Source organism: Melitaea cinxia, chromosome 4, assembly GCF_905220565.1.
Source record: "Melitaea cinxia chromosome 4, ilMelCinx1.1, whole genome shotgun sequence".
NCBI classification, from domain to species: Eukaryota; Metazoa; Arthropoda; class Insecta; order Lepidoptera; family Nymphalidae; genus Melitaea; species Melitaea cinxia.
Window position 1 is genome coordinate 15,888,668 of NC_059397.1, and position 18,250 is coordinate 15,906,917.

Sequence of the window (18,250 nt, forward strand, 5' to 3'; positions counted from 1 at the left end):
GTATTAAATTTACGTTAACCTGTAGTTACTTAACTGATTTTAAAAAAAAGAAGATTTTTAGTTTTACTGTATATCACTCATAAAAATCCGATTTAAAGGGAAATGATAACGGTCAAGTTTAATACAAATAAAATTGCCTAGTACCTGATAAAATGATTGTATACAAACTTTTAACCTACTTATATTTACTTACAAATATAATTAACGTACAAAATGATATACATTATATTTAATAAAATACATATAGATTACCATATTTACAAAAAAAACATGACCAACTAAAAATTAACTTTGTACAAAGTAAAACTTCAAAAATATATTTACAATCGATATCATATTGATTTATTTAAAGCAATATTACAGCTGCTAACCTATGTCTTTTATCGGCGATTATGAAACTGCTACGTATCAAGTTTACTTTGACTACTAATTCGGGATGTTTCGCGGGATCCATCTTGTTTTAATCCATTGTCGCTAAGTACTGGTCGACCTGAAAAATATAAATATAAGTATAAGTTCGAGATATGTATGTCCTTAAAAAGATAATTATTTAACAATTTTGTTTTTGCAAGCGCGATTCCAAAAACTGTAGCTAACATTTTTATAAAGCAAGTGGATTAAATTAATCTCGCACCTGTAGGTAAAATTTTTACTAAAACACAGTTTATATATTATTTTTCAAAAGAGTAACTGCGGAGTTTCTTGCCGATTCTTCTCTGCAGAATCTACATTCCGAATCGATGTTAGCTTCACTTCGAAAATAACAATCATTTTACAATTTAAATTTGTAAAATTACGATTCAAAGGTGCTTTTTCAAGCCTATTTGCATAAAATTATTTTCGATTTGATTTGATAACGCACGCCAAAGACAAATGGTAGTAAAATATTCGAGATTGTATTCGAAAATCTTTTCAACGACATGTTTTTTTTTTTAAATATTTTTACTTTTACTATTTTAAAGTTAACTGATTTAAAAAAGGGAATATTTTATTTTACTTTAAACATTACATTACCTGAAATTTAGCACTTATGTATATCTCTCGAAAATGAAAAATTTAAGTAACATGACTTACTTATCATTCTGACTAGTATCTTTTCAATTCCATGCAGAGGAGACTCGAATAGAATACATAAAAATATGCCAAGAATGAATGTTAGGATTACATGCGAAATTGCATTGGCTGCCTGAAATTAACATAATAAAATACATTATTCAACACGTCAATTAAATAATGATAAGACTTCATAAATGAACTTCGAATTTTCCATTCTAATTTTAATTCCGGACCCCCAACACAGGAGAAAATCCAACTGGGGGCCGTTGAGGGTGAAGCGTTTATTTATAAAAAAAAATATCCATAATATTATAAATTTAAGTAATCCACCTCTTTAGTAATCGTATAAATACTTTCTTTTAAAAGTTCAAATATTGTAATTAAATATTATTAAAAAAAAAAAAAAAAACATAGATTAAATATTACATGACTGACAAAAAGAAGCGTTACTTTTAGTTAAATAACAAAAAAGGATTCCTTAGAAAATTACCATACAATAAGACTAATTACTTACTACTGTAAAGTAATTTGTGTGAAGGGGATGTCTCAATTGACCCACATAATACAACTCGATGATCCCGTTAACCAGATATGAACAGAAAGTCAATCTTGATATAGGCACGAGAAATTTCCATGACAGCAGTTTCCCTAAAATACCTGCAATCATTAAAAATTCATCATCATCATCATCATTTCAGCCTATTGCAGTCCACTGCTGGACATAGGCCTCCACAAGTTCGCGCTAAATATGGTGCGAACTCGTGTGTTTTGCCCATAGTCACCACGCTGGACAGCCGGGTTGACATTAAAAATTGCCTTGTATATATTGCTATACATTTATATATACTGAGTTAGTTTCGTTTAAATCAGACGTGTATTTCCAAAAGAACTTTATATTGTCTTTAAGAGACATTTCTACGTTGATTATAGCAGTTCCTAAGTAGTAGTATGACTAGCTTACGTAGTAAATTAAATTCTTGATAGTCTCGTAATGAACTGTAAGTTTTCTATCGCATCCACATCTTAGTTTTTCGCCTAGATCTAGAAATTAGACTTTTGGAAAACCACATTGGATAGCGAGGAGATTTTGATTTTGTCAGGGGCACATATTTCTCAATTTGTCGTTTAAGAGATTGTAAAATTTGTCAACAGCAAATTCGGAAGACGGATTGTCGAGTTCCGATGTCAAGTCTATATTACAAACATCCTAAATCTATAAAAATATATATTTACTAGCTGCTGCCCGTGACGTCGTCTGCGTGAACGCTATACAGCACCAAAAATACCTACGATTATACCTTTTAAAATAACATTCATTTACCCGTTTCTTTACATTTCATATCTACAGAAAAATCTCATAGATGTCGCTGCTTTAAAATTGTCTTGTCTACTTATATTCATTTAATTATGTTTATCGGCTTAGTTACTTATATTGCGTGATTTTTATAGTGTGAAGCTAGCTTATATAGCATGCTTATTAACATAATAACAACAACATTCAAATATGCGTCGTTATAATCCACGTTGTTACAGAATGCGTTGAGGAAATAAAGGTTCACTGCTCGTTCCGGTAGGTGATAATATGTAGCCTATATGTTGACCCGACTTCTTAATAATATTCGTGCCAAATTTAAAGTAAATCCATGCGGCACTTTTTGAGTTTATCCCGGACATACATACAGACAAACAGACAAACAGACAAAAATTCTAAAAACTATATTTTTGGCTTCGGTATCGATTGTAGATCACACCCCAAGTATTCTTTTAAAAAAATATTCGATGTACAGTTTTGACTTTCCTACCATTTTATTATATGTATAGATTCATTGTATTGGATCGTTATAATTATTTTTTGGACTATACAAAAACCATTAGCCTAAACCAAAATTGACATCATTTATAGACAAAATCTAAGATTGGTTATCAAACAATGACACAACTAATGATAAATACAATGTTAAAAACATTATTTTATTTTAATATTAACTATGGCATAGAAATCTATTGTATAATTTGATTAATGGCATTGTTTAATAATTTAAATACTTTAGTATATTATTAATATTCTTTCGCTAATAAAATCATTTAAAAAATAATATGAGTTTGATATTGCTATAAATACTTTACTGAGTATGCAAGGAGAATGAAACAAAACTAAATATTCCACTGAACTTTTCGTATATTTTTTTATTATCCTTTCCAAAATATATAGTTTGAAAATAAACTATTTTTTATCCTACGTTTTAATAAAAGTTATTTACTTATAAAAAATATGCACGTTAAAATTGCTACACGTGCTTTTCCCGCCGGCGATTTCAAATTAAAATGATTTATGGAATCCATTTATTTTAATATAGATTCTTAAAAAGATTTTTTTTAATCTGTGCAATGCGTCCGCATCCAGGTACATTATTAAAATATGATTGTTAGCTGGAAATTTGGTATGAGTTTTATATTTTATGTAAACTATTTGCAATTATTTTATTTTATTTTTTATATTTATAGCTAATTCTAATAATCGACATGGCGGTTATAATTTTAATCTTCTACGCGAAGATATTTAATTAAAAATAGTACCGTAATTCCTTTCTTTTCATAATATATAACCCGAAACGAATTAGAAACTGCCAAACAAAAAAATCGTAGAACTAGGGTTCCATCACGCGATAAAATAAATTAAACTATTTTAGTAATAAATGTTTCATTCTCCACCGTTTACAGACTTAAAAATTCTTGGCGCAGGTATCATGAATTATGTTAGTTTCTGTACTTCTCTTGCGAATTTCCTACGTGTCTTAGTTTTCAAACGTTATCCTGAGAACACTATCAATTTACACTACTGCTACTGTAGTTTTAAACATTATTATTATTTCTTTTATTCAGTATATTTTCTTAGGATTACATTTTTAAATATATTTATAAAAAAGACAAATAAAAATATTTAAAAATATAAAAATAGTAGTCCTCCGATGGCAGGTTGAGGCCCAGGCCACCGGTAGTTAAGGTTCCAGGCTGAGGAACCTCCTCACAATGCGGGCCGTTTCAAGCAACACTGCCTTTTGTATCTGACCCTTGATCCAACAGTCAAGTGAGAGTTTCTTAAGGTGTTGGTCGAAACTCTTCGCTAATAGACCATTAACCGATACAACAATAGGAACAATTATTGTTGAGTCTACATTCCACATGCCGGTAATCTCGTGGGCAAGGTCTAAATATTTACTTAATTTTTCTTTTTCGGCCTTTACGAGATTATCGTCATGTGGAACTGTAATGTCAACAATAATTGCTCGGCGCGCTGATCGGTCTACTAGCACTATATCAGGTTTATTGGCTGCAATAAACCTGTCAGTGACAATAGATCGATCCCAGTAGAGCAATGCACGACCATTCTCAAGAAATGGCGTTGGGCTATACCTATAATAAGGCAACTCATTTTCAACGAGGCCGTACCGAATTGCAAGTTGTTGGTGTATAATCCTGGCTACTTGGTTATGTCTATGCAAGTACTCACCGTTAGCAAGATGACTACAACCGGAAACAACATGTCTAATGGATTCTCCAGGCTTATGGCAAGCTCGGCATATGTCTGGAGTTCCATCTTTCATGATATGTTTCCGGTAGTTATTCGTCTTAATAACTTCGTCCATAATTGCACAGACAAAACCTTCGGTTTCTCCGAAGAGGTTCCCGTGTTGTAACCAGGATATAGAGCTGGGCTGGTCTACATCTGGGTCTGTCAGAACTTTGTAGAACCGGCCATGTAATTCCTTGCTCTTCCATACGGCCACGCGGTCAACGGTACGCATTACTATAGGCTTACGCCATTTCTCTTTGCCTAAGGACAGCGGAGTAAAGCCCCTATCAACTGCAACAACGTCCATGTGCATATCGTTTTTCATATTTAAAAAATACTCTCTGAGATAACACACCTCACGATTGTGGAGATTTTTAGCGTTTAAAAAGCCACGACCCCCACATTTTCGTGGGATGTATAATCTCATCACAGACGATCGAGGATGGTGTATTCGGTACGCTGTTAACAGTTTACGGACTTGGCGATCAAGGGTATCTAATTCCGTTTGAGTCCATCTCAAAATGCCAAAGGTATAGACGATTAAGGGCATAACCCAACTGTTAAAGGCACGCACCTTGTTACCGCCCGAAAGAAAGCTGTGGAGAACTTTCTTCAGCCGGCCAAAGAATCTTTCCTTTACCAGTTGTTTCATGGCTCCGTCATCAATGCCCAATGCCTCTGACATTCCGAGATATTTATAGGTTTCACCTTCGTTGAGAGATCTAAAAGACAAAGAGTTGTTAAGTTGTAAATTTTCTGATGATACAATTCTACCTCTTTCTACATGGATGACAGCGCATTTATCCACACCAAACTCTATTCTTATACAAGTGCTAAAGGTTTCTGTTATTTTTAACAACTTGTATAAGTCTGGTAGTTTGGATGCGAAAAGCTTCAAATCATCCATATAAAGTAGGTGAGAGATTGCTTTGCTTCCTCTACGAAGGTGAAAGCCCAACCTTGAATCCTCCAATAAAGTGCTTTTATTACATACATAATATATTTAATATACTATACATTAGATTTTATTTATTTATTTATCAAATAAACAATAATGTAGCTTATTTATTATAAATAACATTAAAAATCACGAAGGTTTATGACAATACTATTTAATAACTAATGAGACAATAAATTTAAATTAATCACACATTTATCCACCCTCCTATTAGAAGCAATTAATATAATAATAATAATGCCAATATAATAAACTTGCAACTTGCAATAATTAATATAATAAACTTGCGTTGTTGATTGCGCACTATTACCGACATATTTTTCATATACTACTTGTTAAAGGTTGCCTGGAAGAGATCACTATTATCGATAAGGCGGCCTTTGCATACATTACTTGTTTTTGTATCTAATCGTTCTGAAATATATTTTGTGTGTGTGTGTGTGTGCAATATAGTTTGATAAATAAATAAAAATAAATAAATAATAATTAAATAATACAGTAATTAAACACAAGTTACTTAGACCATGATCCGAGAATTAAAGGACAATATTGATATGAGGTATGCAGAAAAATATATCTTTGTGTTAATTGCAATATTGTATATTTTAATTGTAATGAAACAACTTTTTTCTGATTTTATCGCGGTTTTATTAAATTTAAAATTCCTGACGTTTTGGATACTTTAGAGCAACCATGGTCACGGACTATATTTTACTTTTTATTTTTTGATGTAACTAAAATTTTAAATACACATTAAAAATTAACTTCAAAAACTACTTCTTCAATTATTACTATTACTTCACCAATTCACGCAGAAATTCTGAATGATATTTTTTATATGTTTATTAAAATTCGTATCGATCAAAAGTATACAACGGTAACTTGACAGCATTATCATTCATTGTATGAAAATCATCAGGTTTCTCAACATCTGTTGATGATTTCTTAGGTTTAATTATTTACCTTTCATTTATATGTGTAGTGTATAAAATTTCATTAAAAATAATATTCAAATCGCATCAAACCATAACGAAGTACCTTAAATATTAATAACTTACCTCCATTTCCAGTGGCACAGGCCACAATCAACCAGCCGTTTGCGATACCCCAAGCGAATTTGTGTAATGATATATACGCAGCGGCTTCGATCCTACTGTACTGATACCAGTCTTGAAAGAAAACGGTAATAGAAAATGCTGTCACAGTTCCCAAGATGATACTCGTCAACCAACCGAAGATTTTTAGAACATTTGAAAGTTCGTATCTAGAAAAAAGACAACATTAATTTCGGTATCTTAGACTATGTCAATTTTTTTTAAGTCTAAAACCTTTTTTTTTTAATTAAGTTTGGTTCTGTGTCAGAAGCCTCCAGAAAATGAAGAGTTTCAATTGCTTAAAAGAGTTATATTTTGTTTAAGTAATTTTTATCGTTTATTATAAAATTATTTGACAACATTATAAGTCAATGAAATTACAACAAAGCATAAAATGAATGGCAATAAGCAGAGAGTTTTAAAGGGAAGATAAAATTTCAGTGGCAATAGATATAATTAAGTATGAAATCAGTTAAGTCACAACTAATTACTTAATGATGTTAAAAGAACACTAAAAATAGGTGTAACTAAAGTAATATAATCGAGACGCCGCGTTGGCGCAACGGTCACAGCCATGGATCGTACCTGTTGCGCTGGCGGTTTCGGGTTCGATCCCCGCAAATGACAACCATCTGTATTGGACATACAGGTGTTTTCCGTGGTCTGGGTGTTTGTGCAGTCCTTGTGGATCTCCCCACCGTGTCTCGGAGAGCACGTTAAGCCGTCCGTCCCGGTTTTTATCATGTACACCTGATAGCGATCGTTACTCATAGTAGGCAATATATCCGCCAATCCGCATTGAAGCAGTGTGGTGGACTAAGCTCTGATAACTTCTCCTACATGGGGAAAGAGGCCTATGCCCAGTAGTGGGATATTACAGGCTGATGCAGAAGCAGAAAGTAATATAAAGGTATTATAATAATAAATTAGCACACTTACTTTTCTGTTTGAATCCTATGCAATATATACCCTGTCAGTAAGCCCATGAAATATGGAGTCATCTTCATATGAGTTTTTACATAAGCATTGACAAAGTAAAAATTCGTAGCAAAGTCCCCGCACTCTCTGAAAAAAATATGTACAGGGTTAATGACCTAGTTATCCTTCATAATTTATTTACTTAGGAATGTACTTTTGATATGTATAGATAAGTTTACATTTTAGTTGTAGTTTTCAGTATTTCAAATAAATATAGGGAATACTTTGTTAGTAAATAAATTTGCTTAAAAATCAAAAAAAAAAACGTAACACTTTCATAAGCGGCACTTCAAATCAGCTAAAGCTAGACTATTTGTATTAAAATGTAATGTAAAAAATAATCTAAGGCTATCGAAAGCTGGAACTATAAAGATATTATAAAGAGGAATAATGAGGTCCTTAATCAAAAGTTTTATGATGTTCATGAAATATGTACCTTATGGCGCAATAAACATTTGCAATTAATTTCATTTTTAACCGACTTCAAAAAAGGAGGAGGTTACTCAATTCGACCGTATATATACTTATATATATGTATGTTCGAAGATAGCTTCGTCGTTTATGAACCGATTTTGATAAAATTTGTTTTTTGTTAGAAAGGAGATATCCTTGGTGTGGTACCATGATAAGGAAACCGGGATCTGATGATGGGATCCCAGATAAATCAAGGGAAACACGAAAATCCGCATAACTTTTTACTGGGTGTACCGATTTTAATGATTTTTAATTTAATCAAAAGCCGATGGTTACATTTAAATTTAATCGAGATCTGATTACAACTTTTGGAGTAATCTTTGATAATGCGTATTTACTTAACTAATTTTTCGTCTACCTACGTTGTAGTACTTGTTGATATAATTGAAGTCGATTTTTTTTTCGTTTTCCTGCAAACACAATCATATCACTAATATTACTTTTACAATTTAAAGCAAGACTAAAAATAAGCGACCAATATTTATATGTCATAACATTCAATCGCAAGTAAGACCGAAAGTAAAATCTATATGATAATATAACGAAAAACTAAGACAAAACATAGCCACATAATAGATTTGAAACCGCCGCGGGGAGAATCTAATATTTCGATACACGAACAAAAACTCAAATAGTAGCTTCAGGCTTTTAAAAACAACGTACTTAGCGAAAAGCAGCATCGTAGGGTCCAGACTATCTCTATATGTGATAACAGCTGGGATGATAAGGGAAACGATAGTTGCCAGCGCCGTGAGAATAGGACCGAATCGTCTCCAGTGCCACAGAGTGTAGATAAAGAACGGTGCCATGAAGAACATCTGCGTATCCACCGCTAAATACCAGGCTTGAAACATACACTGTGAAATAATGGTATAATGATAAGGTGAAATAACTTATATTTTACTATATAATGATAGTTTTGAAACACTTATTAAGTTTACAAATATGTATATGTAACTATTAAATGTGTATTTATTAAAATAAATGAGAGGGATAAATTCAAGGCCGACTAGTATTTCCTTGAAGAATTTTCCTAAATATGTATTTAGTATCGTAAAAAATTTCACATATCAAATTGGAACAAAAGTGCAATTTCCTCCAATGCGCTAATAGAGCAGAATGTAGTTCGTTACTTAATAACATAACGAGAGGTATTCGCCAAGCGTTGAAATATTCAATCAAAGTAAATATTTCCTTTCTAGACAAAAGGTTTTATGTATAAATGTAAAGATTTGTAGGCTTGTAACGGCTTCTACGCAAGACATGTGACTACATAATATGTAATATATTATACTATTATTAGATAAAGCTATGCGAATAACTCTTGAAGCTACGACCGATGCTTGTCAACAGAAAACATTCATAGAAACATTCCAAATCGATAGATTTATTTTAATTATAATTAAATTACTAAGCGATAAATAAATGTGCTGTCAACATCGAATCTGAAGTACTTTTGAGGCCTTATTAAATTATGCGAATCTTCAATTTTGAATTTATTAGTTATTGTTATATATTTGTTAGTTTTTTTATACTACTAAGTCGGGAAACCGATTAGCGATTACCGTAGCTTATAGGCGCCTGCAACAATAGAAGTATCAAACAAGCGTTGTCGACCCTATCTCCATTGCCCCTCAGGAGCTCCGGTCACCTTACTCACCATAGAAATACAACATTGCTTGAAAGCTTTGATACTTATCTGTGGTCTTCATAATGGTAAGGTCGAGGTACATCTCCAATCAAGCTGTTCCACATTTTGAATAGGATATGTTCTGCTATGCCCTACCAATCTTACGTAATTAGTGCATAATTATAATATAATTACCATCCTGTCGGTGTTTACGTAGTTATTAACAAATAATATATTAGCCCACCAGCTGTCGATGCATCTATCTTGCTCCAGTTTTAGTTTAGCGTCCCATAGCGGTCCTTCCCCGATTTTTGGTAACCACGTCATATAAAACAATAAAACTACCATGTAGGCTGGTGCTACCCTTGAAAAGAAAAAGAAATTATAAACACAGGTTATAATTATAGATATTTTGTTTCTATAATTCTCGTGAAAATTTTATACATTACACAATAAATAGGTTTTCTCAATTCAAAACACTGCTGTGTTGTTACGACAGTAAAGAATACAGCCCATCGCCTCTCTTTCCGTGGGTGTCGTAAGAGGTGACCGAGGGATAACATAGATCCACTACCACCTTGGAACTTAAAAAACCGACGGATAGCGGTTAACCATCCAACTACTAGCTTTGAAATACACAGGTCGAAAACGGGCAGCAGCCTCTTCGCTGAGACAAAACCAGCCCTGCAGTCACCAACCCGCCTGCCCAGCGTGGTGTCTATGGGCAAAACATATAAGTTCACCCCATTTTGCCACATCTTAGGGAGGCCTATGTCCAGCAGTGGACTGCGATAGGATGAAGTGAATTTAAAAACATATACGAGTATATTTCACACAACATATTTACCACAATTACTAAAATACAATAATTTGAATATAGAACAACATTTCGTAATAAAAGTCGAATGAACAGTAAATTCTCACCTAATATAGCGGAAAATCAATATTGGCAATACGTTCAAACGGCCTCTTCGTTTGTCCAGCTCAATAAGCAAGAGCCGGCAAAAGAGAAATGCACTCAGGAATAGAAAACTATCCACTATCAACGGGTTGTTCACAAGGAAAGCGTTCATCGGATCACGGACGAGCTGGAAATATAAAACAAATTTAAGATTTCGTATGTAACATGATGAAAGTTTAATCATAAAATAAAATTATTGTAACAATTTTAGCGTCAATATTGATAATTCCAATTGGCGCTACGATTTGTGGTAAAATTTGTTTGGTTCGAGTGATCATGTTATGTCACTCTGCTCATAGTGATTATCTGGGGGTCGGTTGCTATCATAAGTAGTGTATAAAGTTCATTATTCCTTTTAGAGAAGTTATCTGCCAAGCCGCAGTGGAGTTTTATACTAAATTACGTCCCATCCCTACTCCTGTATACAGGAGGATTGATGAGATACGTGATAAAGTGATTGATATAGTATAGATAAGAGAATTACAGTTCTAAGTACTAATTGATTGATTGAATGCGATTGCATGAATAAAAGAAGTTAAACCATCAATTAATTAATTAGTTAACTGGAGTTTCTGGGTCTAGAAATTCTAAAAGAATTTCAAACAAAAGGTGAAACATATTTCGTTGAGAACTTTGAATATATAAATAAATCAATCAATCGCATTAATCATTACTAAAGCGTATTTTGAAAAATACTTACTTGATCCCATGAATCGGCGTCCATGACAGGGCCGCTTCCAATGAACGCACAGGCATGACCCGCTACTATAAATAGCATTGCTAAACCTCTGATTCCATTGACACATTCTAACCCGAGGAGGTTGTTATGTTTCGTTGATAATATCTTCTTAAAATTGTTGATAAGTGAAAACGAAATGATCAGATCACGGACTGGGCTGCTGTTTTTTGTACCACAGTGAAACGTGTATATTTCGAAGATTGTAGTTACTACGAGGACCATCAAGAAGAATACAATTATGCCTCTGAAAGCAAAAACAAATAAACGAATAAAATAAAGCTAAATGTCTTTACAAACAGCGCTCCTTGGTTACATCCGCGTAGTTTCCAATTAGTAGGAACATTGTCATGAAAAGCAGACCATGTGTATTATCACAGGATGTCCAGTTATCAACGTTCCAATTTCATCATATTCAGTTTACTAATTTCACCAACTTTCCAAATTTGTTTTTCACCAACTTTCGCATATACAATACTATCAGATTTAGCAAGAGATATCAATAACATACTTGAAAAAATATGTAAATAATAGATAAAAATTTTCAACTACAAATCTGTATTACAGAAATATAACGTAATTTCATAACATGTCCAACTGCCATTACCTACGAAAAACTTTCCTTAGGAAAAACATCTGTAACAGACATGAAAATAATAAGTTTTTTATAAAGAACGCTAAGTCTTACATAAAGAAAATTCTTTTTATAAAACAATAAAAGCCAAAAAACGATATTATTTAAACATTTATCAATTAGCTTGCATAGTTCATTGTCTAAACTATTTTTTAATTTAAAATACATTAGTGGGACTTTGCCAATCGTTTTAATGTATTTCAGTAACATAAAAAAATTAAAAATGTTTCTAGTTATCAAATATTTTCAATTAACTCTTTCGATCTCATTTTCATTCTTAAAAAAATTAAATTCAAATTTATAATAAAGTTATTCCAGTTGATAATATTCTGCATAAAATACAATTTGAAAGACTGGCAGTTAATTTTTCAATCTAAGTCTTCGAAAGAATTTACAAAGTAAAAAAAAAAAACAAAAATGCTGTTAAATATGATGAAAACATAGGCATTGGAAACAAATGAATGTGTATTTATTGGACGTAAAAAAATATCCTAATAATTGGCGTAATATCTTGAATCTCTCAGAAGCGTTTGAGATTAAACTAATTCAGTTACTAAAACTTCTTCTTCCAGATTAATAGCTTCCACTAATTTTAAAAAAGGAGCTATGCTCGTCAATGCTAGAATGGAGAATACAGGTAGGAGATTTATAGATATTAGTAAGACTTACATAAAAACAATATCAAGTTTGTCAACTGTCAGAGGTTTTCTAGTGTAGCAGTCCCTCTCGGTAACAACAACACCAGTAGAGTTGCCCACAGTATGAGAGAGCACGTCACTAACAAAACCCTCTACTGCACTCGCGTCACATGCGCTTGGGACGCACACGGCCCACCGAAGTGTTTCACCCCTTCCAGTTCTGATCTAAAAATAATATATATCAATTAATGTGTACGCTTGAGCCTGTAATATCTACTGGGCATAGGCCTCTTTTTCCATGTAGGAGAAGGATCAGAGCTTAATCCACCACGCTGCTTCAATGCGGGTTGGCCGATATATTCCCTACTATAATGATCGCTATTAGGTGATACATGTGATTACATGATAACAAACGGGACCGACGGCTTTACGTGCTCTCCGAGGCACGGTGGGGAGACCCACAAGGACTGCACAAACACCCAAACCACGGCAAATACCTGTATGGCCAATAATAACTTAAATATAAGCTCAACCATTCTTTTATTTGTATCAGTAATATTATTTTTTTTTTCTAGGTGTACGTTCGTGTGTGTGACCCAAGTAAAGCTATAATTTAATTTAGTTCGTCTATGTAGTTATATGAATGGATTAGTTTTACATTTGTAAATCTCATCGATTATACGTTAGAAGAAACAATGCTTAATTCCCATAGCAGGTTTATGTTTTAACACTATAAATATTAAAATACAGATTTTCATAAATTAAGACACAATTTAGCTATATCCTAAATAATATTAGGTATAAACCATATAAACATTTAACTTATAAAATCAGAACGTAACTTTACTCGAAACGGGACCAGGGGCGGAATGCACATCACTCATTTTATAAGCCACAAGAAGAAGGAAGGAACCAAACACACCTAACCAAAATAAAGCCTTTTTTACTGTAATTGTTTGAAATTTTTATACATTTTTCGTTAATAAAAACCATTTCATGCGTTAGTACTTACAACTTCGATCTCCGCACATGACACTGTTTGGGCAATTGGGTATATGTAATGTGTGTGCTTTGATACTAAGTACAGAATTCACGTACTACTCGAGACATTGAGTGCGAAACGCTTATTAGATTATTTATTTACAAACCAAAATTAACACATGTATCTCTTTTAAAGGAAAGAAAAATATTGAAAATATTTTTTGTGTAGAAGTCACTAACGAGGTGAAGATTAAGTTATTTTTTTTTTGGGTGCACATTCATTATAATAATGTTCTGAGAATTCTGGTTATCGTCGTCATAAAATTTGGCAATGGTTTTGCAAATATATGGTTAACAAATAACCAATTATTTTGTTATATAACTCACTTGACACAGTTAAAAAAAAAACATCAACATCAATTCGTCTATAATCGACACACAATTGTCTTAAACTCTTCAAGCACGATCTCGTCCTTTCGTCCCAAGTAAAAAAGTGGTTTCAGTCAATGAGACATTCAAATTTTACTTTGACAAAAAAAATCTACCTACAAAATTTTATATAATTATATTTTTAAATTATCATTATTTTAAAATTTCGTTTGTTACGAGTAACTAGTCACTGTTATAAAGAACAATCATTTATTTGTGGCATCGATCATTTAAAATTGTCGAAAAGCAATAAGCGCACAAATGTTGCGTTCCGAAAATAAAATCCTAAAAAATTAACAAACTTGTTCAACCCCAGAACAAATCACTATTTTTTAATTGGATACACATAACAATTTATTGGACAAATGATATACTATCGTATTCTAAATTTGAAATAGTTTAGTAATTAATTAACAATATAATAAATTAATAAATTCAATAACTGTAACAATGATAACGCATCATTAGATATGTTAGCCAATTTATTAATTAATCTGCAAACATGATCAGTTAATAATTTATATATTTTACGTACTTATTTGCTTTTACCCACATTTGTTATTACTTCCCTCCGCTATTAGTTTTGTAATTTTATAAGCTAAAATTAAAAAAAAGGTTTTTCAAAACAGACCAACTGATTCTGGACATCGCATAATCGAACAGTCTCTTCGATAGATAATTTAAGTATTATAAAAGATCTGATTGATCCATCAAGATCCAATCGTTATCATATAACTTTGCATAAATACTTACCAAATACTCATTTAGTTCAAGAAAATATAGTTTTACTTTATAAAATGAAGATAGAGTTTTATAAAACTCACGAAGTATAATATTAGAAAAGCATTGTCCGGAACCTTAATTTAGGTAGCAAGCAATAAGCTTTCCAGCCTCGCAGTACTCAAAGGAAACGGTGTCGGTCATAGTCGAGAGACGCTTCAGAGCTTGTAGCTTTGTGTCCATTCAGCTTATTATGTGGAAAACAACGCACGAACTATTTGTTCTCAGTTCTGTGACCGAGTGGTGTTTATGAGCCATTTTAGCCCGACGTTAGTACGGTAAAAAATTACAGCACAACAGTCGGGTTAGGTCTAGGAGACCCGAATTAAAAGTAATCGTAATTTCAATATTAAAAAAGATTTTTGTTTAATATTGCAATGATTGAATAGAACGAATTTTAGAGAAAAATAAATACGTTAAACTCTTAGTATTATTTTAATGGCAAAGCTATGAAAGAATGGCAATAGCGAAACAAAATAGACACCACATAAGACACGTGATGTGATGTGATTTGATAGAAATAAAATCTAAATAAAACATAAACTTGCTGCAACATGTTACCTAATATGATACTTGTGAATAATATCTATAGTTTGGCTAAGAATAATATACCGTATTAATTTTTATAAGTCAATATTATCACCCTGACTATTTGCACTGTCTTTGCAGAATAATATTGCGTGCTCGTATTTTATACAATTCTTACATATATTACTAACTTTCCTGTTGTTTTGTTTTGTTGTTCATGAAAATATGACTGATGACATAGATTAATCAGAGGTTTATTGTGACTATCATCAGATACATTTCGATCGGCGTCTCTTTCTTGGCTGCGAAAACTCAGGTGATTTTCGTCGTCTTCATGTTCTGACAAAAATAATCTTTGTATTTCGAGTCGGATTGTTGGAATGTATATTTCGCCGCCCTTCGCGTTTTTATTTGTCTATAACTTTAAAAAGTAAAAAATTCGTTTGTTCTAAAGGAATTAAATAAATCAGTCGAAACATATTAAGTATGGCGCGAAATTCCGACATCGACTAACCATCGCTGCAGGTGCAATAAAATTAAATGGGAATGTGTAGAGAGGAGTAGGGACCGCTAGCTCTGTAGACTGAGAAGTATGGTAAGCTCACATAGAAATTTCATGAAATACAGACACTTTAAAATATCGCGGGTCTAATTGACCCAACTGTGCGGTCGCTAGGTTAAAACTAATGGACGTTTAGCGACCTATTTGAAAAGCCTCTACTGCTTCAAATTGCTCCTGCATCCAGGTTACAATTTAGAGCATCTATTTGAACCGTACTACGTTTCTTTGTTGCAATTTATATCAAAAAGTTGGATATAGGTTTCTTTTTGTTGTCATGGAAAGCAATCCAAGTTTTTTTTTTATATATTTAATTTATTTCTACTATGTATTGGAAAAATACCTACATTTATATAATAAGCGCTCGTGGAAAAAAGAACATATCATATATGCAGGCGCTTATATTAAAGTTTTTTTTTTAAAAGAATAACACGAATTTTAAATAATATTGCTTACAATGCGAAACGGTCTTATATCTTAACGGTAATTAATCATGTTTCCTTATTTTAAAAACAAGACGAAAGTATACACAATTCCAAATTTTATTTCAATATAGCGGTATAATAATTAAATCACCTATTTAACTCATATTGAAAATGTTGTGTACAAGTTTTTTCTCGTCGACTATAGTCATCGTCTCTCAACTCAAGCTATCCTCATTTGTCCAAGATTTTAACTATTTCATTATTCCACTAAAAATTCCCTCATTTGACAAATTTTTTGAAATAAGTTCTTAAAAAATTATTACTAATTTTTGTTATATACATTTTTTGTCTTATTTTTATTAAAATAGAAATCAAGCTATTTATTTATTTTCATATTGCTTTATAACTACAACAAATATGCGAATCAATTCTTAGTCTTTTTTATAAGCGTGTGTACTTAACATTATCGATTCAGACGGTAAGCCATTATAATTCTCGACGGCGCTTCATCGCGTCATAGATTCATGACAGCCTTTTTTGTTTCCGGTAAGTCGTTTACATCTAGAACATTCAAATACCGTATCAGAATATTTTAATAAATTGATCTTTGTTACTTTGTATCTTTGTTCTTTATTATTCAGATTAGAACAACACAGAACAAAGGCTGTGTCCACATTCTTCTAACAATGTCTCCTTCTCAGAGCCACATCTTCATATTTAAGAATTTTTCCCAAGATTATTTTTACCATTGCCTATTTTTATATGCTTGGTCTAAGTAAAAAAGTATTTATTATTGAAAGTATTAAAATTATACACATCGATAATAATAAAAAAAAATTACTTTACTATTTACTTTTGGTTTTTCACAAAAAGGACACCAAAACCTTCATAATTAAACAGCTACTATAGGCGTGTTTGTATTTAGTGACATATCAAGAAACCGTACTGGATTAGTACTGTTCAACAATAATTAAAAAAAAATGTTTCGCTTTTTGAGAATAAAATGAAACTAATTTGATATAGAACTTCCATCGTAGCTTAATAGCTTGTTAAAAGTAATTATGACAACGTAATGGGAGAAATAATGGCCGGCCCAGCCGCTTTCATTCCGAACTTTAGCAAAACTATTACAGGTACGCCAACGCCAATTAATATGAGAAAATCGTAGTTGATTCTAAAAACAGTAAATATATAATACATACGTATAATTATTTGATGGTGATAAAAGCAATTACTTTTTAAGAAGATAAGACTTTTAAAATGAAGGTTCTAGTTATATTTCAAGCATCTTTAAAACCAATCACTGTTGATTTTACTCTTTATTCATAGAATGGAAATAATTGAAGAAATTAACATGACGTGTTGAGTTTAGTTAATTTTAAAAGAAAATTCGTACACTTTTTGTAACATTATCTTAATATTATGTACTTCAGGTTTATCATAGATCCGATTTTTAATTAATAAATCTGATATAACCGAAAAAAACGAAACCCACAATTTTAGCTTTTGACTTAGTAATGTTATTCGTTTTACATTTTGACATTTCGGTAATTTTCATTATAATAAAACATAACAAAGTTAAATTTGTCATCATTAGGTATTAGATTAACTAACATTAAGTGTTAGTTGTAACGTTAATCGTTACGCTAAATGCCTTTTTGAATTTCACCCCAGTCGGGTAAAATTAATGGAACTAAAGTCCGCTTAACTCATCTTGGCACGCAGCTCTACGTTTGCGTGTACTTGTAAATTTAGATTTGTGTGTCAGTCAATCGTTGTGTGAGCAACACGTGTTTTATTGTTTTGTATACATGA

At 32.0% G+C, this 18,250-nt stretch overlaps 1 protein-coding gene across 1 annotated transcript in view; it reads right to left on the reverse strand.

Annotated features, from left to right (window-relative positions):
- Nucleotides 1-315: 315 nt before the first annotated feature.
- LOC123670308 (nose resistant to fluoxetine protein 6) overlaps nucleotides 316-18,250 on the reverse strand; it is a 55,570-nt gene continuing 37,635 nt past the window's right edge. The window contains exons 3-12 of the mRNA XM_045603812.1: nucleotides 12,765-12,958; nucleotides 11,426-11,708; nucleotides 10,689-10,852; nucleotides 9,960-10,128; nucleotides 8,798-8,991; nucleotides 7,622-7,747; nucleotides 6,647-6,852; nucleotides 1,571-1,713; nucleotides 1,075-1,186; nucleotides 316-490 (exon numbers count right to left, since the gene is read on the reverse strand). Coding sequence (XP_045459768.1) covers nucleotides 402-490; nucleotides 1,075-1,186; nucleotides 1,571-1,713; nucleotides 6,647-6,852; nucleotides 7,622-7,747; nucleotides 8,798-8,991; nucleotides 9,960-10,128; nucleotides 10,689-10,852; nucleotides 11,426-11,708; nucleotides 12,765-12,958 — 1,680 coding nt within the window. The 3' untranslated portion in view covers nucleotides 316-401. The remainder of the gene's footprint in view (nucleotides 491-1,074; nucleotides 1,187-1,570; nucleotides 1,714-6,646; nucleotides 6,853-7,621; nucleotides 7,748-8,797; nucleotides 8,992-9,959; nucleotides 10,129-10,688; nucleotides 10,853-11,425; nucleotides 11,709-12,764; nucleotides 12,959-18,250) is intronic.